Source organism: Castanea sativa, chromosome 8 (assembly GCF_040712315.1).
Source record: "Castanea sativa cultivar Marrone di Chiusa Pesio chromosome 8, ASM4071231v1".
Lineage (NCBI taxonomy): Eukaryota > Viridiplantae > Streptophyta > Magnoliopsida > Fagales > Fagaceae > Castanea > Castanea sativa.
The window spans coordinates 20869026-20894393 of record NC_134020.1 but is presented as its reverse complement, the minus strand read 5'-3'; the positions used below and the strand labels follow the sequence as shown (position 1 = coordinate 20894393).

General features: G+C 34.7%; 2 protein-coding genes across 2 annotated transcripts; one reads left to right on the top strand and one right to left on the bottom strand.

Annotated features, from left to right (window-relative positions):
* Nucleotides 1-8624: 8624 nt before the first annotated feature.
* LOC142608292 (UDP-glycosyltransferase 71K1-like) lies at nt 8625-10387 on the top strand. Its single transcript, XM_075780036.1, has one exon. The coding sequence runs from the start codon at nt 8730-8732 to the stop codon at nt 10134-10136; it is 1407 nt and encodes a 468-aa protein (XP_075636151.1). The 5' UTR covers nt 8625-8729; the 3' UTR covers nt 10137-10387.
* Nucleotides 10388-13042: 2655 nt separating this feature from the next.
* LOC142608280 (centromere/kinetochore protein zw10 homolog) lies at nt 13043-18998 on the bottom strand. The gene is made up of 14 exons (XM_075780027.1): nt 18313-18998; nt 17936-18073; nt 17557-17730; nt 17176-17337; nt 16691-16924; nt 16455-16604; nt 16017-16109; nt 15518-15613; nt 15198-15326; nt 14992-15069; nt 14727-14885; nt 14491-14638; nt 14292-14374; nt 13043-13567 (listed from the first exon to the last, which is right to left on the bottom strand). The coding sequence occupies exons 1-14, from the start codon at nt 18880-18882 to the stop codon at nt 13463-13465; spliced, it is 2319 nt and encodes a 772-aa protein (XP_075636142.1). The 5' UTR covers nt 18883-18998; the 3' UTR covers nt 13043-13462.
* Between the last annotated feature and the right edge of the window lie 6370 nt (nt 18999-25368).

Below are 25368 nucleotides of genomic sequence, written 5' to 3'. Positions count from 1 at the left end.
TTCTCACAAAAATAATTAACATAGACAAAATTTAGTTACAAACTTGATTGTAGCGTAAGACTACAACTCTTACTAAAAAATTAACATAGTTACATATTTTAAAATTCTAATTGTTGAATTACATGTTTTTTTTTTATGTTTTTGACACACATGTCAAATTTCGTGTCAATTGAATATTATTTACTATTTCATCTATAAAATTATATTTTAAAGATCCTTAGCTGGCCGCCTCACGCTCATCAACTCGGTCACCTTCGCTATTCCCACCCACCTTATGCAATGTAACCTACTTCCGTCAAAAGTCTGCTCTGAACTTGATAAAATTAATCGCAACTTTCTTTGGGGAGACTCGAGCTCATGCAAGGAAATGCACAATGTTAGCTAGAACGTTAGCTGGGACGTGGTCACTCTTCCAAAACACTTAAGAGGATTGGGCATCAAGAAAAGCCTTGGGCGCAACAAAGCACTCCTCGCCAAGCGAGTTTGGGCCTTACGCACAAACTCTTGTGATGCTTGGGCCAAAACTTTTAAAAAAAAAGTACACCAGTACTTATAATGCCACTAAACGTAAATCCTCTGTTTGGGCCAGCCTCCAAAAGGTAAACATTATTTGTGGCAAGGGTACAAGATGTGATGAGAATCAACAAGCATTTAAGGATCCATTGCATGTTCTAGTTGGGCCAATTACAAAAGCAAGATCCAAGAAGATCAAAGAAGCACTTAATGGGCTGATTCAAGAGATTTGGGCTAATTCTAATGCAAGACATTCCAAGCTTGGCCCAAAGGAAGATGAAGGCGTAATAAATTTAATCCAAGCTATTGAGGGTTGATCTGGCTTAATTGGGAGTGATTTATGGTGTGGATTAATGGCTGATTGACTTTCCAGCTCTATATCAATTAATGAAGATTTTTTCCTACTCTAGAGCTGTTATTTTAGACCAAATTTACCTGATTTTAGACCAAATTTACCTGAATTTAGGGCTTTTTGTATTTAGAATGTTTTTTAGCTATTTTCCTTGTTTTTAGGTGCATTTAATGCTTTTTAGGTCAAATTTGATTCCTGATATGGTTTGGTATCAATTAGGAGTTATTTTAGAATATATTTTCTTGTTTATCAAGTTTTATGGAGCCCTTAAATAGGTTATTAAGTCTGTAAACGTTTTTTGTAATATTATTGAATAAAAATCAGAAAATGTGAGGCTTTGCTCTTCTTTTGGTTCTTCAAGAACTGTGAACTTATCAAGGATTCTTCCTTGTGGCGTTCAAACTTTATACCTTCGGTTCGTGATTCATTATAATTATTGGGTCAAGGTGTCATACTTATACCTTTGGTTTGCGTTTCGATTATAAACGTTGGGTCAGGGTTTCTATTGAAATCTGAATTTTAGCTTTCTTGGGCAAGTATTCCAATATTTGTGTTAGGTCTCAAAGCGTGTCGATTGAGGTTCGCATCATTTGGTATCAGAGCACAGGTTTTAAAATCAGTTTTCTATCTCTTTATCTTTTGTTTCCTGTTACAATCCTATTCTATTCCTTTTGTGCTCTTTATTCAGCGTTCTTATTTTTTTAGCGTGCACTAGGTTAAAATCGTGCACCCAGCTCCAAAAAAAAAAAAAAAAAAAGTGAAAAAATATAAGGAAAAAAAAAAAAGACATCAGAAAAGAATTAGAAATTTTTTTTTTTTTTTTCTAGTTTCAATTCTCTTAGACCAGAATATTGTTTTCCTTTGTCCTCTTCCTTTGATTTAGTGTTTCTGTCATATTTTCTTGCCGTTGGTATTTGTTTAAACACTACAAGTTGAATTTCTTGATCAAGTTTATTAGTTTAATGTAGAACTGAAAAAGGGAAGCTACGAGTGGAAAAAGACAAGAAAGTATGAGACTAATATCGGAAAAAAAAAACCAATTTAAGAGTGAAACACGAGTGGGAGTGACATAATTTGAGTGCAAACACGTGAAGGAGTGTTGTGAGGAATTATATTTCTAACAATTCTCTGTTGTTTCAAAAGTATGTCTTCCAGGTGCGAAACATCAAATAGGGAAGGAGGGGAGGAGTCGTCCATCATTTTGCAGGCCATACAACAACAACTTGAACGCATGAATATGGTGTTTAATGAGATTCGAGATCGAATGGATAGGCAAGACACTGTTATTGCTACTTTGCTTAAGGAGCGTCCCCAAAGAGGCCCTAATGCTAGAAGGCAAGAAAGGCGTGCACGCATGGATGATTCTGATGGTTACCACAAGGATGAGTTTGAAGATGAAGAAGATTGAGCTTCTTTGAACAATGAGGGCAGGTTTGTGCCAAGGGGAGAAAGGCATGGTAGAGGTTTCCGAAGAGATCCAAGATGGGAAGAAGGGATTAATAGAAACCTAGGAAACATAAAAATGAAGATACCAGCATCCTAAGGGAAAAATGATCCAGAAGCGTACTTGGAGTAAGAGAAGAAGGTGGAGTTAATCTTTGAGTGCCACAACTACTCTGAGGAGAAAAATGTAAAACTCGCTGTCATTGAGTTTACTGTCTATGCTATTATATGGTGGGATCAACTTGTGATGAACAGAAGGAGAAACCATGAGAGACCTATTGAGACTTGGGAGGAAATGAAGGCCATTATGAGGAGGCGGTTTGTTCCTAGTCACTACTATAGGGACTTGTATCAGAAATTACAGAGTCTTACTCAAGGCTATAAGAGCGTGGATGACTACCACAAGGAGATGGAGATTGCCATGATTCGGGCAAATGTAGAGGATGATAGAGAAGCTACCATGACAAGGTTTCTGAATGGGCTGAATCGAGACATTGCCAACGTGGTGGAGTTGCAGCACTACGTGGAGTTGGAGGACATGGTGCACATGGCAATAAAGGTGGAACGACAGCTTAAATGGAAAGGAACTCGGTCATTTCAAAATTCGGGCTCCTCTACTTCATGGAGGTCAAATGGGAGGAAGGACGAAGGGGTTGTTTTCAAGTCCAAAACCGAACCACCAAAAAGGAGAGATGAAGCTCCCAGTGTCAACAAAGGTAAAAATGAATCCCAGACTCGTAATCGTGATATTAAGTGTATTCGTTGTTTGGGAATAGGTCATATTGCTTCACAATGCCCAAATAAGAGGACCATAATCGTACGTATTGATGGAGAGGTGGAAACTGAAAGCGAGGACGATGATGACTAGATTCCATCACTTGAGGATGCTTGTGATGAGGAAATGGAGTATCCAGTGAAGGGTGAGTCACTTGTGGCTAGGCGTGCTTTAAGTGCCCAAGTCAAAGAGGATGACATGGAACAACAGAGGGAGAACATTTTTCATACCAGATGCCACGTCAACAACAAGGTATGTAGTATGATTATAGATGGGGGGAGCTGTACTAATGTGACTAGCACTACTTTAATTGAAAATTTGAATTTACCTACCTTGAAACACCCTAGACCATATAAGTTGCAGTGGTTGAATGATTGTGGAAAGGTTAAGGTAAATAAGCAAGTACTGGTTTCTTTTTCAATTGGGAGGTACAAGGATTAAGTACTTTGTGATGTTGTTCCAATGCAAGCGGGTCACATTTTATTGGGCAGGCCATGGTAGTTTGACAGGAAGGTCAATCATGACGGGTTCAAGAATAGGCATTCATTTGTAAAAGATAATAAAACCATTACTCTTGTACCATTGACTCCAAGACAAGTGTATGAAGATCAAGTGAAACTGAAAAGAGAGAATGACTTGAAAAATTGTGAGATTGAGAGTTCAAAAAAAAAATGATGAGAAAGAAAGTGATAGAATAAAAGAGAGTGAACAGAAAAAAGAAAGTGAAAAGACAGTTGAGGGTGGAAAAAATGAGAGAAAAACAACAAAAAAAAACAAGGGAGTTTTTATGCTAAGGCGAGTGATGTCAAGAGTGCTTTTTATACAAACCAGTCTACATTTGTACTCTTGTACAAAGAGGTGTGTTTTAATACTAACGAACTTGATGAATCTTTGCCTAGTGTTGTTGTCTCTTTGTTGCAGGAATATGAGAACGTGTTTCCTAATGATGTTTCTAGTGGATTGCCACCTATTAGAAGAATAGAGCATCAAATTGATTTTGTGCCAGGTGCGACAATTCCTAACCGACCAGCCTATTGGAGTAATCCAGAGGAGACAAAGGAACTTCAAAGTCAGGTTGAGGAGTTGCGTACTATAATTCAGAAGAACTTGAAAAATTGGGAGGATCGTTTGCCATTCATTGAGTTTGCATATAATCAGAGTGTTCATTCTACTACTAATTTTCCACCATTTGAGATTGTTTATGGTTTTAATCCACTAACTCCTTTGGATTTGCTACCTTTACTAGTTAATGAAATGACTAGTTTGGATGGTCAAAAGAAGGCTGAGATGGTGATGAAACTCCATGAAAGTGTACAACAACATATAGAGAAGAAAAATGAACAATATGCGACCAAAGCCAACAAGGGCCGTCGACAAGTCCTCTTTGAACCGGGTGATTGGGTTTGGGTGCATATGAGAAAAGAAAGATTTCCTACCCGTAGGCGGTCTAAACTACATCCTAGAGGGGATGGTCCATTTCAAGTCCTTGAGAGAATCAATGATAATGCATACAAGTTAGATCTTCCAGGTGAGTATAACATTAGTGCTACTTTTCATGTTTCTGATCTTTCTCCTTTTGATGTAGGTGACGATTCGAGGACGAATCCTTTTGAAAAGAGGGGGAATGATGAGAATCAACAAGAATTCAAGGATCCATTGCATGTTCCAGTTGGGCCTATTACAAGAGTAAGATCTAAGAAAATCAAAGAAGCACTAAATGGGCTGATTCAAGAGATTTGGGCTGATTCTAATGCAGGACATTCCAAGCTTGGCCCAAAGGAAGATGAAGGCGTAATAAATTTAATCCAAGCTATTAAGGGCTAATCTGGCTTAATTGGGAGTGATTTATGGTGTGGATTAATGGCTGATTGACTTTCCAGCTCTATACAGTTAATGGAGATTTTTTCCTACTCTGGAGCTGTTATTTTAGACCAAATTTACCTGAATTTAGGCCTTTTTGTATTTAGAACGTTTTTAGCTATTTTCCTTGTTTTTAGGTGCATTTAATGCTTTTTAGGTCAAATTTGATTCCTGATATGGTTTGGTATCAATTAGAAGTTATTTTAGAATATATTTTCTTGTCTATCAAGTTTTATGGAGCCCTTAAATAGGCCATTAAGTTTGTAAACGTTTTTCATAATATTATTGAATAAAAATCAGAAAAGGTGAGGCTTTGCTCTTCTTTTGGTTCTTCAAGAACTGTGAACTTATCAGGAATTCTTCCTTGTGGCATTCAAACTTTATACCTTCGGTTCGTGATTCATTATAATCATTAGGTCAAGGTGTCATACTTATACATTTGGTTCGTGTTTCGATTATAAACATTGGGTCAGGGTTTCTATCAAAATCTAAATTTTAGCTTTCTTGGGCAAGTATTCCAATATTTTTGTTGGGTCTCAAAGCGTGTTAATTGAAGTTCACATCAAGATGGCTTATCAGGAATGGGGAATCCATCTGCTTTTGGCAAGATGACTAGACTGGCCACAGTCCCATCCGCAAATTTCTTTAGGGCCCACTCCCTACAAATGACACTACTTTAAGTTTAAGAGTCAAAGACACCTAGGACAGAAATGGCAACTAGGATCTCAGTGGCTTATCCTTCATTCTCCCAAGACAGGTTTGCAACATCATCAGAGCAACCCCAAAACCCTTCCAATCTTCCCTCAACGATCTTCCCACCTGGAATTCGACCTCTAATGGCCAATTCAGCACCCGCTCGACTTACTTCTTAGCAGCAAACCTTCCCACGGAAACCAACTCCCAGAATTGGAAATGGGTTTGGAAAACCCACACCATTCCAAGAGGCATGACCTTCTTATGGCTGGCTTGCCACAACCACCTCCCCACCAAACACCTCCTTGCTTCAAAACATATTCTTAATGACGAATCTTGCCCCCTCTGTCACTCCAACCCAGAAAACCACCATTCATATCCTCAGAGGCTGCCCAGGCATCCTTCCCATTTGGAATGACCTCTCCAACGGCACCTTTCCTCTGAACTTCCTCACTCTAGACCTTCATGGCTAGCTCAAACTCATGTCTACTTCCCCAACCAAAACCCTAAACCTACCCTTTATCCCTTGGAAAGCCTCCTTTCCCCTAGCCGTGTGGACTATCTGGTCAGCTCGCAACAAACTGGTCATGGAAGCTCGACCCTTCATCCCCCGAAAAATTCTTGGAAAAATAAAAGCCTTATCCCAAGACACATTCCACACTCTTCCCCCCAGAACTTCCTCAGTCAAAAACAACACCATTCATTTAAGATGGAACCCTCCACCCTTTGGCTTTCACAAGCTCAACACAAACGGCTCAGCTAAGGGAAACCCCAGCTTGGCTTCATCAGGTGGACTAATACGAGACCATAGGGGAGCTTGGATTGGTAGCTTCAACAGAGCAATAGGCTACACTCACTCCATGGCTGCCGAGCTATGGGGTCTTAGGAATGGCTTAACCCTTGCTAGAAATTTAGATATCAAAAATTATTTATAGAGATTGATGCTCAGGCTATAGTTGATGTCATCAATTCCCAGTTTGCTGATTTGACTCATCCTTATAATGGTCTCATCTCTGATTACAGGTCCCTACTCCAGCATTTTGAGGAAGCTCACATGTACCACATTCACCGCGAGGGCAATCACTGTGCGAGCATTTTGGCTAAAGAAGGAATCCATAATCCTAGCTCCCTTTTTTTTCATTTGAATCCTCCTTCTTGCATTTTGTATTAGCTCTTAGCTAACACTTGGGGTATTAGATACCCTAGACTTTGTAATTCTTAGCTTTTAAATAAAATTCCGATTTACCAAAAAAAAAAAAAGATAGAAATTCTTCTATAGCCTAATCTATGTGTATATGTATGTGAAATTTCTTCCTAGAGACTTGAACCCCACAAATACTTATATTTGTGGAGTGACCATCACACCAAAAACTATGTGATTGTATTCCTAAAATACAAAAAATAATATTTTTCCTCTCACATTTATGATGGACTCTACTTATAAATCTCATCATAAATGTGAGAAGACAAAAAACCAAACTATGAAAGCACCTAGTAATTACCAGGGAAGTCAATACCGTCTCGTACCGGCAGGTATTTTCCATTCCGAAACTCACTCTGGTACAAAAACACCCCATGTTTCATCTCGCTCTAAATACCGGACCATTTCAGAAGGTATCGGTCATTTCGGCCATTCAGGACAAAAAATGTATTTCGGTCTGAAATGGCTTCTTCTGCAATTTTTTCATTTGGAAAAAAAAAAAAATCCCAACAAACAAACAAACCATGAACCAGAGGTTAACAGAGGCGTGGTGGTGGACCTAGTGGCGTTGCTTTAGTTAGGCTGAGTGGAACTTGTTATGCAGATAGCACCCTAGAACTCAAATCAATAATAGTAACTAAGCAGAAATTAAATAACAAGCACACACAAAGAACATAAGAATTTACATGATTCGGCAAACTGCCTACCTCCACGACGACGACGGAGAAATTTTACTATAAAAATAGGGAGATATAATGGTGCACAAGAACTCTCTCAAGAAACCCAAATCCCAATACACCCTAACTCTCTCTCACTCATAAGACAAGAAAACACTATTCTTCTTCTTATGCAGCTAGTGCTAGGTTTTTAGGAATTGTCTATTATAATTGCCGCACACTAGCACTTATATATTGCTATGCTTAAGTCGGCAATATAGGATTTCTTGTATCAATTGTATTCGGTCAACTGTAACCGACTTAGACTTATGGTTTTCTATTACAAGTTGTATTTGGTTTACTTGTAATTGACTTAGGCTTGTGGCAATTCAAGCCACACACACGGGCCCACTTCAACAGAACTGAAGTTTGGTTGGATAAATCGTCATTTTAGGGAAGAAATAAAGAGAGAACAGTTGAATAAATAGAGACGGAGATTAGGATAAAAAGTAACAAAAAGATAAAACAATAAAAAAATAAGAAACGGTTGAGACTTAAAAGGTGTGGCTATAGGATAAGGAGCAGAGTTATTGTCCTCACCAACTCTCTTTTACTTCCAAGACAATCACGTGGGTCTCACAAGGTTCAATTTTGAAAATTTACTTTCTATATTTTTTTTTTTTGAAAACTTTCTATTTTTCCGTACTTATATTTATTTTATTTTATTTTATAATTCTAAGATAATGTTAGACTGATATGATATGTTGGACTTGGGCTATTTTTATTGGATATGTTGAACTAAACATATTAGTTGGATATAAATTTAATAACTATATACACGCTTTTAACTCAATGCATATATGGTATATATGTATTAACGGTAATCTCGAAATAGTCCATTGGTGTTAATCAGTAATAAAATATTTCATTTTTTTTATTAAACCGAAACGTCTCCCGGCAAGATATTGACTCCCTTGCCAATTACTCTAGAATGCCGGTGTATACTAAAGTCTTCCAACTGCCAGGTTTTATATTCCCAAATATATTTTTAAAACATAACTAATATTTAATAGACGTCAATCATGACCCATCTACCTAAAAATGATTAAAAATAAATTATTCTTATACAAAAAGCCCACCACAAAGAAGTTGAGGGCAAGGAAAAGATAAGTCAAGTCGCAACATCCTATTCCTAGGAATTTGGTAGGAAAAGCAACAAGGATCTCAAACTCAAAGATGAAGCAAGCAGCAGAGCTGATCTTCGTCCCAGTGCCAGGAATTGGTCACTTGGTGTCGACCCTCGAATTTGCAAAACGCCTAATTGATCGTGATGATCGACTTTTCATCAAAATCCTTTCCATGAAGTTCCCCTTTACTTCCACTGCAGATGCATACACCAGATCACTCACTGCTTCACAACCTCGAATCCAAATCATAGATCTTCCTCAGGTAGACCCTCCTCCATCATTAGATCTATCCGTCTCAGCCGAAAATTACATCTATCTCTTCATAGAGGAAAACATACCCAACGTTAAAAAGGCTGTCACAGATATTGTATCCTCCAATAACAACTCGGGTTCATCCCACGTTGTCGCTCTGGTCCTTGACTTTTTTTGCCTGTCCATGATTGATGTCGGCACAGAACTCAATCTCCCATCTTATTTATTCTTAACTGCTAACTTAGGATTTCTTGGTCTCATGCTTTGTCTTCCAACTCGTCATAACCAAATAGGCACTGAATTTAGCGAGTCAGATCCTGAGTTCTTAATCCCAGGGATGGTCAACCCAGTACCTTCTGGTGTTCTTCCTTCAGCTGTGTTTAACAAGCATGGTGGCTACACTGCTTATATTAAGCTTGCTCAAAGGTTCAGAGACACCAGGGGAATTATGGTGAATTCGTTCAGAGAATTGGAGCCATATGCTCTTGATTCCCTTTCCGATGGCCAAACCCCTCCAGTCTACACGGTTGGACCAGTGCTTGACCTCAAGGGTCCACCTAACCCTGCTTTGGATGAGGCTCAGCATGACAACATCATGAAATGGCTTGATGATCAACCTCCATTGTCCGTGGTGTTTCTATGCTTTGGAAGCATGGGGAGCTTTGATGAAACCCAAGTGAAAGAGATGGCTCTTGGGCTAGAGAGTAGTGGACATAGGTTCTTGTGGTCCCTGCGGTCACACACCCCCAATGCTTTGGCTGATGATGTCTTGCCAGAAGGTTTCTTGGATCGAATCAAAGGGAAGGGGATGATATGTAGTGGGTGGGCACCACAGGTGGAGGTATTGGCTCACAAAGCAATTGGAGGATTTGTATCTCATTGTGGATGGAACTCCATATTGGAGAGCTTGTGGCATGGTGTGCCTATTGTAACGTGGCCTATATATGCTGAGCAACAGCTTAATGCATATAGGATGGTGAAGGAGTTGGGGTTAGCGGTGGAGCTGAGGTTGGATTATAGGAATGGTAGCAATCTTGTGCTGGCTGATGAGATAGAGAGAGCTGTAAGACGTGTGGTGGATGATCATGAGGTTAGGAAGAAGGTGAAGGAGATGGGAGAGATGGCCAGAAAAGCTTTGATGGATGGTGGATCTTCGTTCAATTCTATTGGACAACTTATTGAGGATATGATAGGCACAAGTTGACATGCAGGGACAGAGCCACGTTCAACTCTATTACACCACTCATAATAAATGTTTAAAATTTACTAGTTTGCTGAGATAAAAAGATTCAGTTGAGATCATGTTTTGTACATTCAATAGGGATGATGCTTTGCTTGGAGTGTTTTGTTGGCATTTTGTCCTTTGACAGCATCTGCGTGCACTTCCTGTGTTGTCACTAGTGAATTAATAAACACTAGTAGATTTATTTTATCAATAAAGTTTTTTTTTTTTTTGTAAAATATCAATAAAGTTTTACTGATTAAAAATAATTCATTTGCTCAAAGTAACATTTCGAAAAAAAAAAAAAAAAGTTGTCAATTAACCTATGACTTGTGTTCCTCAACTAAATTTCTAAATGAAATTTTTGTTCACAATATTTATTATTTTTATTTTGGTTTTTATGCAGTTAAAGTCTTTTAGTAAACCCAAACAAAAAATACTTAGGATAAAATACAAAAACTATATATCAAGAATTTTTTTTTTTTTTTTGAAAAGATATATCAAGAATTTTGGGCTAATACTTAAGACCGTTTGAATATTCTCTTACTCTTACTTCATTCTTCATCCATGACAGCTAGATATTTACTATCGGCTACCCAAACATTCCCTTGTAAATATAATTGTCATATGCAATTATTGTGAAATATGTGCAATCAAAACAAGCTGATGAACTTTCAAAAATATGTTGATACGTTGATATGTACATCTTGAATCTAAAATAATTTTTTGTTCATGCTTTAGCTCCCCTAGACGAAATTCCCGGTTCCATCCGTGTTGATATGCACTGTGAATGACTGTATTTTGGGTTGATTTATCATTCTTGTTGAAGAAATTGAAAAGAGTAAATTCTTTTAGACTAGCAAGCTTACCTTACATACATTCATCTATTTAGCCATGGTCATGTTCACAGGGCCAGCCCTAGGCCTAGGCCTAGGCCTAGGCCACCTACTAGGGCCCTTACTAGAGGAAGGCTCCAAATTTTAGGATAAAAATTGATATATTCAAAAAAAATTGGAGATATAGGGAAAAAAAAATTAGTTTTATAATTTTTTTTTACTTTTAAGAAGTCTCAAAGTATTGAGTAATGCTAAAGATAATACAACTTTAAATATATGGGTCTTACAAATAGAGTAATACTATAGTTTTACAAACTATTTTACAACATTTTTACAAACTGTTATTGTGGTCAAATTCTTATTGGTTCTTATCTGGACCCACCGATAACATCACTTTTTTATTTATCTATAATCATTTACCACATCATCAGTTTGTAAAAGTTTTTGTAAAAGAATTTGTATATTTAGTATTTTTCCTTACAAATATATGTGTTACTAATCGCAAGAAATAATTCAGATAGAAAAATGCTAGAAATATTATTAATTTTACTTGAATATTTTACAAATTGATGTAACAATTAATATGATATGTGGACGTCAATAACCTATTAAATGCATTTTTGAATTATTTTTATGATTAATGATACAACTTTGTAAGCCTCATATTGTAAAATTTATAATATCCCTCACATCATTCATTCAAATAATTGTTTATTATCTTCTTAAAGTGCTACTAATCGCATTCATTTTTACATCATTTGAAAGTTTTTTTAGTAAAATTTGATATAGCTTTAGCATTTTTCCAAAAAAAAAAAAACATTACAAAATAGAAGGAATAGATTTTTGATATAAAAAAATTATGAAATTAAATACTAGTTCAATATAATTTAAACTGTAATAACAAAAATGCTTCATTTAAATATATTACCTCAGGCTTTCAAATTTGTTAGGCCGACCCTACATGTGGATTGTGGAATTTATATAATGTGCTTGTTTTATTGCTCTTTGCGGCCGAAATTACCCTATGTTCAAACAAATGTCTCAACACAATACTGCATGCATGGATGATCACCTTGAAGCAGAATATTAGAAAACAAGAATGAGATTTCAGTCTAAGAACGATTTTGATGTTACGAACAATATGTTTGTGCCATGAGACATTTTATAGTTACAATATTAAATGACTTATTTCCCATAGTGAATGTGCTCTACTTCCGAACGACTTATGAATCTCCAATTCTTTGCCTTCTTTGGAAGTCCGAGGTTAAAGTACCATCACAAACAATCTAAAGGTTTATTCTTAAGGAGCATCATGTCATGAAAAAGAAAAAACTAAATATATTAAATGATTTCTATAATATCTTATAAAATTATTATCTTGGGTTGTAATAACATATGCTCTAGAGATATTAGTATATCATTTTTTTTTTTAAATTATGAAAAAATGAAAAAGTGATTACCTTTTTTACCTGTTTTTTACTTTTCAATAAAAAGTTTCTTAAAATGAATGGTTAATATATGCTCTAAGAGCACACATTAAATAACTATTATTATTGACAACATGTAACTGTTATCATTGACAATACGTAAGTCGGCAAAATTTGCACTCAAAGCATTCGCGTCAAAGATTTAAAAAAATATAGCATTTAGCAACTCAAAAACCTATTTTATCAATTTTAACATCTCACTTTACAATTCATTCAACATCAAAGTTTTATTTTTTTTACCATTTTATTTATAATAATATAAACAACTCATTAAACTAATAAAAACAATCACCACAATGACTACCACAAAATTATTAAAAAGTAATAACAAGTCCATTAAAAAATAATAGCAAGCTGCTACAATGACTCATTTATGAGAGTTCACTGCAGAAAGATGTTAACTTTTTTTTTATTTTTTTTTTTAGATATGACATATTTGATGGAGCATGATTTTTGTGGTTTAAGTTGCTAAAATTAGCTTTTGAGTGGGTTTGACACCCTAGTTGTGAATGCTCCTAGGTGGTATTTGATTTCAGCGACTGCAAAATTTGGTGGGGAAATAATATCGAACAAGGTTTCTGGCTTCTACTAGAATATAGCATTCATACGTGGTACTTGATTTCGGCAACTGCAAAATTTTCTGTCTAATCCATCGTACATGTACATCACCACACAAATCTCAGATCTGGAAAAGTTTACAGGAACCAAGACTGAGAAGGTTTCTTTTTTTACAAGTAGAATGAACTTTACAAACAAAAACTACAAAAGAGCTGCGGCTTTCATTTTGTCCATTCTATCCTCTTCACCTTTTCCATCATTTCAATTTTCCATCCTCCCAATCAGACAAGGCATTAATCCCATTGATAAAACTACTGTTTTCTGTTCCTTGTATTGCCATAAAAGTGTGGATGAATTTGAACTACAGTGCGGTTAGGAATCATCTCTAAAACTTATTTTACTCCTTTCTCCTTTCCCAGTTGAATTTTCAGGAAAATTGATTGGAGCTTTCAAAACCGGAATTTTCTATCCTCCATAAGCATTCTTTTCTTAAAGGTGAGTCTGTAAATATGGCTTTGATGAAATATTCCACCTGCAAAGAAAACAATTGAAAAGATATAGATTGAAAGAACATGTAAAATAAGTTGGTTCATCTTTGGAGAGTTTAATAACTTAAAACTTGTCCAATATGAACTATTTGAAGGAAAATACAGAAGGTAAGAACTCAGCAATATACGCAAAATTGAGAAAAGAAAGTCGCGTTGAATGATCTCTACCTTCCCCACCCGTCATCCCCAAATTTCTATATTTAAATTGAACATCAGTGTGTGCATGTGTGTGTGTGTGTGTTTTTAATAATTTTTGAACTTTAGAAGTATAGATGAGATAACCAACTTAACTAAAGCCTCATTCCCAACTAATAGAATAATGACATATGAATCACCTTTTGTCATTAAGTCTTCTTTGACCATATTTAATGTTAAATCTTTGATAATCACATCTTGGTACCCATTAAATGTATATATAAGTTTCATAAGTTAACCCACTAATGGATAAAAACATTGTTTGTAAGTTAAATAGGAAGTATAGATGAAGTTCCATTAAATTATCTGCCAATATATCCTCTCTTTTTTATTGGTTATGCTACATACATGCACAGTGGGTTTTGACACCCACAGCCTCACCCTCTACCCATTCCTATGGGAGAAGTGTCATTTGATTAAAGCTCCTGGGCAAAAAATTAATAAGAACAATAAAAGAATAATATATTACATAAGCACAAAAAAATATCTATGCCCAAATCAGTCAAATCATACCTCTGATAGTGTAAAACCACAATTGAGCAGCTCTCCACTTTCCCAATCAGTTGTAATGGATTTCAGAGGCAAATCTAATAATTCTGGGGAACATTAAAGATAGAGGTTAATAAATGATATTGGGTATTAGTTGCAAGACATTGACTAGTTGTCCAACAATTTAAAGAGAAAAATTTTAGCAGCAGAGACAAACACATGCCTGCCAGTTTACGGATTTTACATAAAGATGGTATTAGATGATCAAGAGAGGCTGTAGAGTCCTCTTGTGGCCTCTTTTGGCTGACAGAACTCAGGGATTCAAACAAAGAAGATAGATTTTCCAACATCAGATGAATCAGTCTTTGAAGCTGGGAACATTATAATGATGGGTTAGATAGCTTCTAACACATTAACATGAAAAGTTACAAATCCTTATACTGAAGACTGATAGACTACCTGTAATGTTTCATCTGCTGCCATATCATCTAAAAGGAGTATATCTTTCGTGATTCTAGAAAAAACTGTTTCTAAAACCGTACACATGCTTCTCTTGTAAGTTGAAGGCAGCAAGAGTGGCTCCCATATGATATGAACTTTCTCCAGAATAAAAATTACCTACTCAAAGAATGTTTAGTTCCATCTAATAGGGAAAAGGAAAGGCTTTGAAGAAAATAACAAAAAAGGGGGAATTAAATTGCACCCATTAACTGTACAGAAATACCTGATCTATACTAAACTTTGCTAATTCAAATTGTTGCTTCTGATAGGTATTCTGGAAACCATCAGCACCATCTACAGCCTAAAATAGAATAAAGTTTTGACAAAGTAATAAAATAGAAATTATAGAATATTACAATTTATTAAAGGCAGATAAAGTTATAAAACTTAGACAGATTTAAATGATATACATTCAAGATTAGACTCTACCTCTTTTAAATTATATATAATAAGTTGAATTTGCATCTGCAGTATTTCTTCTGCCATAAGCTGAAACCTTGGAGCCATATCAACAAATATGGCATGTTCCTTAATGGAATTTGGAAAGTCTGAGCGATACTGAAACAACAGAGTTCAGATGAATGAGCCAACAGAAGATTCACCCCTACATGAAAGTTAAGATTGAATCTCTCTTTCATTACTTTTCTTGATAAGAAACATTTTTTGTTAAATTCCTTTTATATGCATCCATGAGGGTAAAAGAAAGGGGGGGGGGGGGGGGGGAGCATGAAGAAACCCTTTGTCAATACCTCAAATGCAAGCCCAAGTATCTCTTGAGATAGATAAATACAGTCGTTGTGCATGAGAACAGCAACCTGATTGATGCCATCAAGCTGCCTTTCTAGCTAAATAAGTCGGAGAATAAAAAAATTAGAATATTAACCTAGTAATCCACATAATCGTGAAAAGGATAAGAGACATCATCCAAATGCACTGGTGAATAGGAGAGAAGTCATAGGATTTAATCTAACAAAACTTGCCTTAATGAAGATTACACACGATAACTTTAAAACTGATAACATTAAGTTAAAAAAAAAAACAAAAACAAAAACAAAAGACAAAAAACAAAAAACAAAAAACAAAACAAAACAATGGTAAAAATTTATAATAGGAAAAAATAACCAAAACATATTGTATTTTGCATCTACATATGGGACCTTTAATGTCAGACAACTATTCCCAACAACTATGCCATAAAAAGGTGTAAAAGTTAAACTATCATTTAACGCTATTGCTGCATGAACTAACCTTGACAGGCATGACAACTTCATAGAGAAGCATAGCATCCCTAGCAGCATGATAGAATTCTAGAGCAACTCTAGTGGATGACAGGCAAACATCCTGCACAGAATTGGCATTAATCATAATCAAGCTCTCAAAGTATAATACACACTGGTTGATGCTTTAACCAAAGAATTTTAAGGAAGATAATAACTCCTGAGCGTGCCTTCACTTACACCACTAAGTTCTTGATTACAATTCAAGTTCTGTGATACTATCTAGCACTTATGACTTAAAATAAATAAATAAATTGCAAAAATTTAAATTTTTTTGTATCCCTTAGTTTGCATCTCAAGAGGCAAGACCATTATTCTTTCACGTGTGCTGTGATACATTTTCACTATTTAATGAATTTCACAGGCAACAAAAGGAGAATCAAATTATTTTATTCTTTAGTTCATATACCTTCAGTGTCTGATGCACTAGCTCCATTAATTGAGTCACAGCTTTAGACACCACACAACTCTCAGACAAAAAAAGCAAATCTACAACTTGTTCATAAGAATTTACAGCCATTCCATCCTTCTTCAACATAGGACCTTTCCTTGTGTACTCCTATTGGAGGGGAAAAGAGTTCGTTATTCAAAAGCTAACATCTCAAAACAACTACAAATGTATTAATAACAGGCCAAAGAGCTCACTTGAGGAACGTCAAAGTCACAATGTAGAAGCAATTTTCTAGCCTTTGCCAGAATTTCTGCCTTTTTCCTAGATGCAAAATGAACCTCAACATTTTCAGCGAAGTTGCTCAGTCTTTCATCCTTGTTATCAGATGCTGAAATAAATAACATTTCCTTTAAACCAGTCTCAAACTGAGATGTACATTCAATAATCTTCTGAAAGTCGGCGAGCTTTGAAGCATCCTTAGGTACAACCTGAAACAAGAAACATTCCATAATCCAAGAAATAGCTGTATACAGGAAAATTTACCAAAAATAATCCTAATGGCATGAATGACATATACAAACAAATGATTCTTATCAAATCTAAGTTATCTAACAAAGAAGCTAAAACTTCAACCCGTATAAAATCCTACTTTAATTGAGTATATCTAACTAAGTTTTTAAATAAACCATGTAAAAATGTTGATTAACTCTCTCCGATACTAAAATTAGCTAACACAAACCTTGGAAAGAAAGTTAGAAATAATCATCTCTGCTATCCTTGGCCATGTCAATCTTCCAAAAGAATGAATCCAAGAACCATTTTCGAAGCATATGAATTTGTAGATAAACTTAACGACCTGAATAATCCCTGAATAGATTGCCTCACCTTCAACATTTTTAATCTGAAAATTATAACAAAGAAAATTCAGGGAAACAATTTACAAAATCCACCTCAAACACAGAATGTCAAGAGAAACTCAGAATACCGATATGGTTAAAGAAGTGAATGCATAAAGTAATTTTTTTTGTACAACAATGCAAATCTATAACACCTGAGCAAAAACAAACATGTACTTGCATTAACCAATAATAAAGTTATAAATTTTTATGAATATTATTACCTTAGGATCAATTGATGGCACTATCTTCAATATTGCTTCAGTCATTTCTTTGGAGCCTTGATTTACCTCCTCCACAAATGAAATAGGTGAACCGCAATTTACCACAGGAGTTATGACATGCTTGATTATCAAATCCGCTACTTTAGTGAGTCCATAATCCAAAATTCCAACCACCTACAAAAGCCCCATAACAAACTTAGAGAAACAAATTCATCACAAAGCATCTTGCCACCAACCCCACACTAGTACTAATATTTTGCACGACCCACATCGTTTCATTATCAAAATGCTAACAGACATCTCTAGACACGGGCAAGTGTGAGCATGCATGTATCGTCATCACATACAAAAGTACACATAATGCATTGATTTAACTTACATCCATGGCCTCGAAAACTGTTCGGAGCTCAATCCCATTGATTCCGTCATGATTCAACCGATATTGGACGCGAAGTCTTCTAGTCTCCAGCTCAAAACGCACCCCATTTTCCATGAATTTCACTAGCACCTCTTGAATCTACACACCCAAATCCAAGACCTCTAAAAAACAATCACAAACTCAATAAAAATCACCAATAAACATATCAATCACACTCACTAAAATTCAATACATAAAAAAAATAAGATAACCTAATGCTCTATATACCATTTAGTCGACATTTAATAACAAAAAAACTAAGAATTGGGTTTTTTTTTACCATTTTCCTAAATTTTCTCATCAACCAAACAGAGCCTAAGGAAAAAAAAAAAGGGTACCTCTTCAAAGCAATCGGACCATTCCTTCCTCAACAGTGAGTACACTAGAGGCTGGTTTTCAGTCTGGTCAGCCACGTCAGCATCATCATCAACATGCAAGGCTTTCTTCAACAGCGTTAGATCCTCAGCGGCGAATCTAAACCGTCCATTTCTCAAGGCCTCCCTAACTCCCTCAAACCTGTCGTTAATTTCCGCAATTGCCCTCACCAAATCGAGCAATTCCCTCTGTGTCCTCGATTCCTTGACCTTGGCATTGACCTCGTCGATGAGGTCGCGAATCTCAACATCGACGGGACGGTCGGATGAGATAAAACGCAAGAGATCGGCGACGTTGGCGGAGATGGAATCGGACTGGGAAACGGCGTCGTTGCAGAGGGAGAAGAGGTTGGCGAAGTGTTCGTGGTGGGAGAGGATGTAGGATTGGACCTTGGATTTTATTTGGAGAGTGTGGGATTCGAGACGCTGGGTGAGGAGACGCAGATCCGGTGCAGATAGCGGGGACGATGGGTCGCTGAGGTCGCGGGCAGAGAGGAGATCGCGGACATTGATTGAGTCGAAGAGTGCCTCCATTTGTGGCTGTGGTTACGGTGATGGAGGAGGATTCAGGCGCGAGAGGGAGAAAAGAGACACACGCCCGAGATGAGAGAGATATACTAAATTTTTTTTTAAGAAAAAAAGTTGATACACTAATTGCTAGTTTGCTACTACTGCTAGCAGCAATTTAAATCCCTCGAAGCTACTTCTTCAGTCGGGCTAAATTTTCCAATCTATTTTACATTAATAATTTACTTTTTATTTTTTGTTTTACAAGACTATTATCATACACTCTAATTTATTTAAATAATATTTTTTATTATTTATTTTATTAATAAATATCTCTTTCATTAATCTATACTTCTATAATATTATTTATGAGGTTTTTTCTGTTTGAAATTTTTATTTTTTTATTCAAGAATATTCTTACATCTTTACATTTAAATAGAGACAAAACTAAAAGACAATCCAGTAAAAATATATCTTCAATTTCCACTAAAATATTGCCTAAAAAATAGGCCACTCTCTTGCAAATTTTCAAATTTTTTTATCCACTTATAAATTAAATTCTTAAAATAAAAATTATATATATAAAATAAAAATACAAATTTTTTTTATACAAAATAGGACCACTAAAAAAAAAAAGCCTCATCACACGCGAATGAGGCTAGTATATATGTATTTCCCATCCCAAGTGCTAACCGTGTCTCTCTCTCTTTCAATTTTTCTTTGCCTCTATTTCTCCCTAAACTCTCTTCCTTACTCATATCTCAAACCCAAAATTCACACATGTAGAAGATCAGGCGATGGCAGCAAGGCAAACCGATGGCAAAGTGGTAGCAACCTGGTGATAACAACAAGGCAAATCGGCGGCAAAGCAGCAATAATGGTGGCAGATCCAACTGATTTTCATTGGGTTTTTCATGTGGGTTTCTATTGGATTTTTCAAATGGGTTTTCCATTGGGTTGGATTCGGTTTTTATTGATTTCGGTTTGGGATGAGTTTTTCTCCGGGTTTGGGTTGATTATGAGTTAGGTTTTTTGGTGGGTTTAGCTTGATTTTTGTTTGGCTTAATTTAAGTTGGGTTGCGGTGGTGTTGGTTGGGTGGTGCTAAGTTGGTGGTTGGATGTTTGTTATCTTCGTCTTCTTTGCTAGGTTGCTGTGGCCGTTGGAAAAGAAAGGGAGAACCTGGAAGGTGAGAGAGAAAAAATAATAAATTATTGATATACACAACTACGGTAACTATGCATATATGCAAAGTTACTGTAGCAATTTTGGATATATACAAACTTATGCAAGCATTGATGTGGGTATTTTTTTGGGTTAAAATGTGTAAAACTAACCTCTTTTTCTATTTTGCAAACTTATGCAAGCACTGATGCGATTACTATAGATGGTTTTCTGGTGTTTGGGCTGGAATGATAACAGAACAGGTAAGGGGTGGGTTTCTTATTTTTTGCTCCCAATTCACTCTAGCTTCAGTGTAGTTTTTTTTAGCTTGTTCGTTCTAGCAAGTATCCATCTAGCATACTCAAGTTTTTTATATATGTAATATTAAAAGTTTATTTTGAATACATTAAATTAAAACTCATAAAACATTAAATACAACACTTCAAGTATTATGAAATACAAATTCAATTCAAACATAACAATACAATAATTAAAAAATGTATAAAAAACTTAAATCTTAAATCTTAAAACTATAAAAATATAAATTCAATAATATAACATAAAAACAGCATAAATTTAAAGTTTGAAGGCTAAAAGCACATATTATACCTTATAAAAAAAAATCTCTAAAAAATATTTTTTGATTGTTTACATATAAATGGGGTGGGTACGGGTGAAAATGTTAACCCTTATCCCCACTCCATTTGCTATGCGGGGCGGGTAAAACCCATACATTTAGAGTGGGTGAGGCGGGTTTAAATTGTCATCCCTAATTTGGGGGTGTTAAAATAGCATTTTAGAAGTTTAGCACCCCAATATAAAGGATAAAATATAAAATAAGATGGTATATAAAACAAAGTACTTCATTTGTTTTTTGGGTGATGCAAAGAGGAATTTTATTTAAAAGAAAATAGATTACAGGATTATACATCCAGCTACAGGCTCTTCTCTATGAGTTCCTATTTGAAAATTGTCCCTAATATACCATATATATATATAAAAGGCAAGTTTCATAAACAAAAACTATGTCTTCTTGTGAGACACAATATCGCATTTTAAATTTGGAAATATTATTGAACTTTGAAATATTTACAACAAAACTTTGAGATGCACAACCTCAAAAAAAAAAAAAAAAAAAAAAAAACTTTGAGATGCGAGTTAGGAGATAAGTATAACCAAGGGCAGAGCTAGAGGGGGGTCAAGGAGGGGCAGTTGCCCCCCTGCCCCGCCCAAAAAATACCATTAGTTATTATAGCTAATACTTATTAAATACCCTTGCCTACTTTTTGTTTTTGAGTTTATTAAATGCCACTCTGTTTCTTTGATCTTGAAACAGAGCACAACTTTTAAACGAACCATTGAGGAACCTTAAGTCCTTCACTAGCATGCCTTACATTCTTGCACTTAATTTTTTAGTTTGTCCCTACCATATTATATTTGAACCTTTTATGGGTTCACATTAACCAAAAAAATAGAAATTCATATATATTACACTCAGTATTTATCAAACTACTAATAGTTTCATTCATAACTTGAGTTTTGGCTCTAAAAAAAATTAAAAATAGATCATTTATGTGAGAAATATCTCAATAAATAAATATAATATTATGAATAAGCCTTTTTTGTAGAGTTTTTTTTTGGTATAATTACATTAAATATCACTTAGTATTTAAATGAATAGTTTTTAATTTTTCAAATTGGTCTCAAATACTATATTTTCACATAATGTGTGTAAGTGCGTGTATCATATATAAATTTTGCCCTCTCTCAACTAAAATCCTAGTTCCGCCACTAAGTATAACCAAAATTTATTAGAGCATTTAGATCTTTAACACATCATTTTACAACTCACCCTACATCCTATCTCTTATTTTTCACATCACAACCAATACTACTCATATATTTATTCATTTCTCTCTTTTCTTCTTTGTCTTTTTCTCTATCTTCATCCCCATCTTCCTCAAACAAACAACAACTAGAAAAAACCCAATACCACCCCCACAACCCACCACCATTGCCACCACAAGTATATTTTGTCCCAAAATAATAAAAACCCACAGTAATCATTATTAGAAACAAAATATAATAAAAAAAACTAAAAGAAAATCTAATCACCAAACCCACCACAAATCACCACATCTAACTAGCAAAACCAAGCTATCCACCACAAATTTTCCAACAAAAACTCAAATAAATCACCAACCCACTAACAAGTATTCACCCAAAATCACCACCATGCAAACCCACCACCAGTTACCACTACAACTTAATCAAAAGCCAAAATCAACCCACTGTAAACACCCAATTTTACAACTTACATTTAACCGATATTAAGGGCAAAATAGTAATTTTGCACCAAGGGCATAGTCATAATTTCAACAATTAGATATTCAAATTTGTGATACAAAATAAATCTTGACACTCTAAAGGTCACAATGATATGTTATGGGCCTCAATTGAACCACCCAATCAAAAGTTATCATCAAAATAATTTTCAATGATCGTGGCACACTTGCACAATGGACCCTAATCACATCTGATTTTAAATACTTAATTTTGATTGGTTCCAAAAGGAATTAATTTAAAGTTAAGTAAGTGTAAATTTTGATTGTATTTTAGTTTATTTTATTTTTTTAATAAAAGAGAAAAAAAAAAAAAAAAGGGTTTTTATATGCGTACATTGTACAACAGATAATAAATTTGAGATTTAAATTAGATTGTGATATATATTCCTTTCTAGCACCTTATCTAATCTTTTGAAAAACAAGTTGGATATTTTACGTAGTAAAAAGATATGTTGGAGAAGTCAATTTCATGAAAAATTCCAATAAAACAAAGTTTTGGCGAAATCCAATTATTACCGATCAGTACTTTGAGTTTTCTTATTAGTACCAATCGATATTAATTGAAAAATTATTAGTACCGATTGGTATTAATTTGAATCTAAATAATACTGATCGATATTAATTTAAATATGAATAGTACTGATCAATATTAATATGATTTCCCTTCAAAAAATTATCTTGGTATTAATCTAATTTCCCTTCAAAAAAATGCTAAAAAAACATTAAGATATATCAGCAACAACTTGAATCTCATTTTTGACTCAACAAACATTGAAATTTGGCTTTCTCTACTTCTGGAAAAGTTGTAGATAATTAAATTTCCTATCAGAAAAGACTAATCTTGAATCAATTGAAATTTTGAGCAGAAAGTTATAGCCAAAACACTAAACAGGGGCATAAAATAACACAAGTTCAGCATCATCTGCAACTTCCTTTCAAATTTAAAATGGAGATCAACTCCAAATCCGTTCTAGCTTATCTGAATAGGCTTATCCCCTCTATAAATAAAGAAAACATCTTCATTTTCAGCACTCCATTCCCTCTAAAGAGTTGGTGAGAAAGCAAAAAAGCAAAATTATTGTGCAACCATTGTTCTTACTTTGGTTGTAGTTTAGTACTTCCATGTTTTCTCGTTAGCCCTAAGTGATCATTTCCCCCTTTAATTTATGCCTTATGTTGGTGAGTAGTTAATTATGTTCTTTAAATTCTGCACTAGTTTATTATATCTTATTTGTTAAACTTATGCACTTGTTTATGCATTAATCATCCATCCCCTCTAAGAAACTATGGAGATAGCAATAAAGAAAAGCAATTAAATAGTTTCTGTTCTTACTTTGGCTATGGCTTAGTACTTCTTGATTTATCTCTAGTCTTTTAGTAACTATTTCCCTATTTCAATTCCATTCTTGGTTATAATTATCCGTCTTTAATTTTCAATTATGTGTTTGGGCTAATTTTAACATTAAAATTCTTGACTTATCTTGTCCTTCATGTTCTTAATTTCATGGAGTCATGCTTATGTTTTAATACATGGTTATCTTTTTTATTCTCATATAATGTTTCATATCTTTCATTCATGGTGTTATGTTTCTCTCTTACAATTATGCGTCTTCTCATATGCTACATTCTTCAAAGTAATTTCCTGATGTAATTTTTGAATACCATCTTATGATGTCTCACATGCTTAATGTTTATTATCTCTCACACATGTAGTTTTGGTGCTTTGTTACCACATGCTTAATATTTGGTTTTCTTCATAAACTTCGATTTTTGTTTGTTATGAAATGCCCTAATCTTTGTAGTTCTCCAAATCTTTAATTGTGCTTAGACTATTTTTTTGTGATCACATGCCCCAACATCTTCATTTGCTTTCAACATGGCAGATAGATTCATTCTTAGTATATGCTTGAATTGGTCTCTTGTAATATAATATGTTTCCACATGAAATTAATTTAATAACATTCCCTTATCCTATGACACATGACATTTGAATTTTCTAAATTTTTGGTGATATAGTTTGATGAACATGTCTAGATATCTCATTGATGTTTCTTTTACAAGCTTAGATGAACACTTTTAGGCTAATGCGCAATTTTCACTTAAACACTTAGATGAACATGTTTAGGTAATTGTTTTACTCTCTTTTTTTAAATGCTCAGACAAACATGTCTAAATAATATTATGATTTTCTCTATAATGCTTGGATGAACATGTTTAGCTGATTTTCTTTGTTCTTCTCATAATTGCTTGGATGATTGGTATGCCTAAATATTTTTTTTTCTTTGCAATTATGTTGATGATAAATAACATGACAATTTTGTTTTCCTTCAAATGCTTAGATGAACGTGTCTAGGCTAGGAATTCTTTGTTTACATTAATTTCTTGGATGAACATGCCATTATTTTCATGTTTTTTTTACATTTACATTGTTATCTAACATATTTCGCCTTTTGTTTCTCTTTACATTAAATTCCCCAACTTGCAAATTAACATGTATATATGATATATTGCTTGTGTTTGTTTGACATGACATGATATTGACCACCTTAACCTAAGAGACCGGTTTTGACCGGGCAAGATGGGTGCTTAATCCCTTCCCATCTTGTAAATTAGCCACCGAACTAAGATCAGGTTCTAAAATAGGCTCCTGTCTATGAAATTTTACATTTTTTACAATGTAACTTGGAATTTAATTTATTTTTTTAGATTGTATCTAGAACAAAAGCGTATTGTAAATTTTTGTTACAAAATTGATGTAAATTGTCATATATATTAATACAACATAAGCACTTTTTATAGATAAGGTTTTCTTATTTTTCCATTTAATTAAATAAGTGGCGACTCCTTGTAAAACCCTCGATCTAGGGGGAGTACATTTTACATTGAATTCCACATTTTAAGCATGTTGATCCCACCCGTTCGTGTGGCTTAGGCCCAATTTGAGAAAAATTGGTGGGCTAGGTCGCGGTTGCTCACACCCATGAAACCTAAAATCATCCCAAGAAA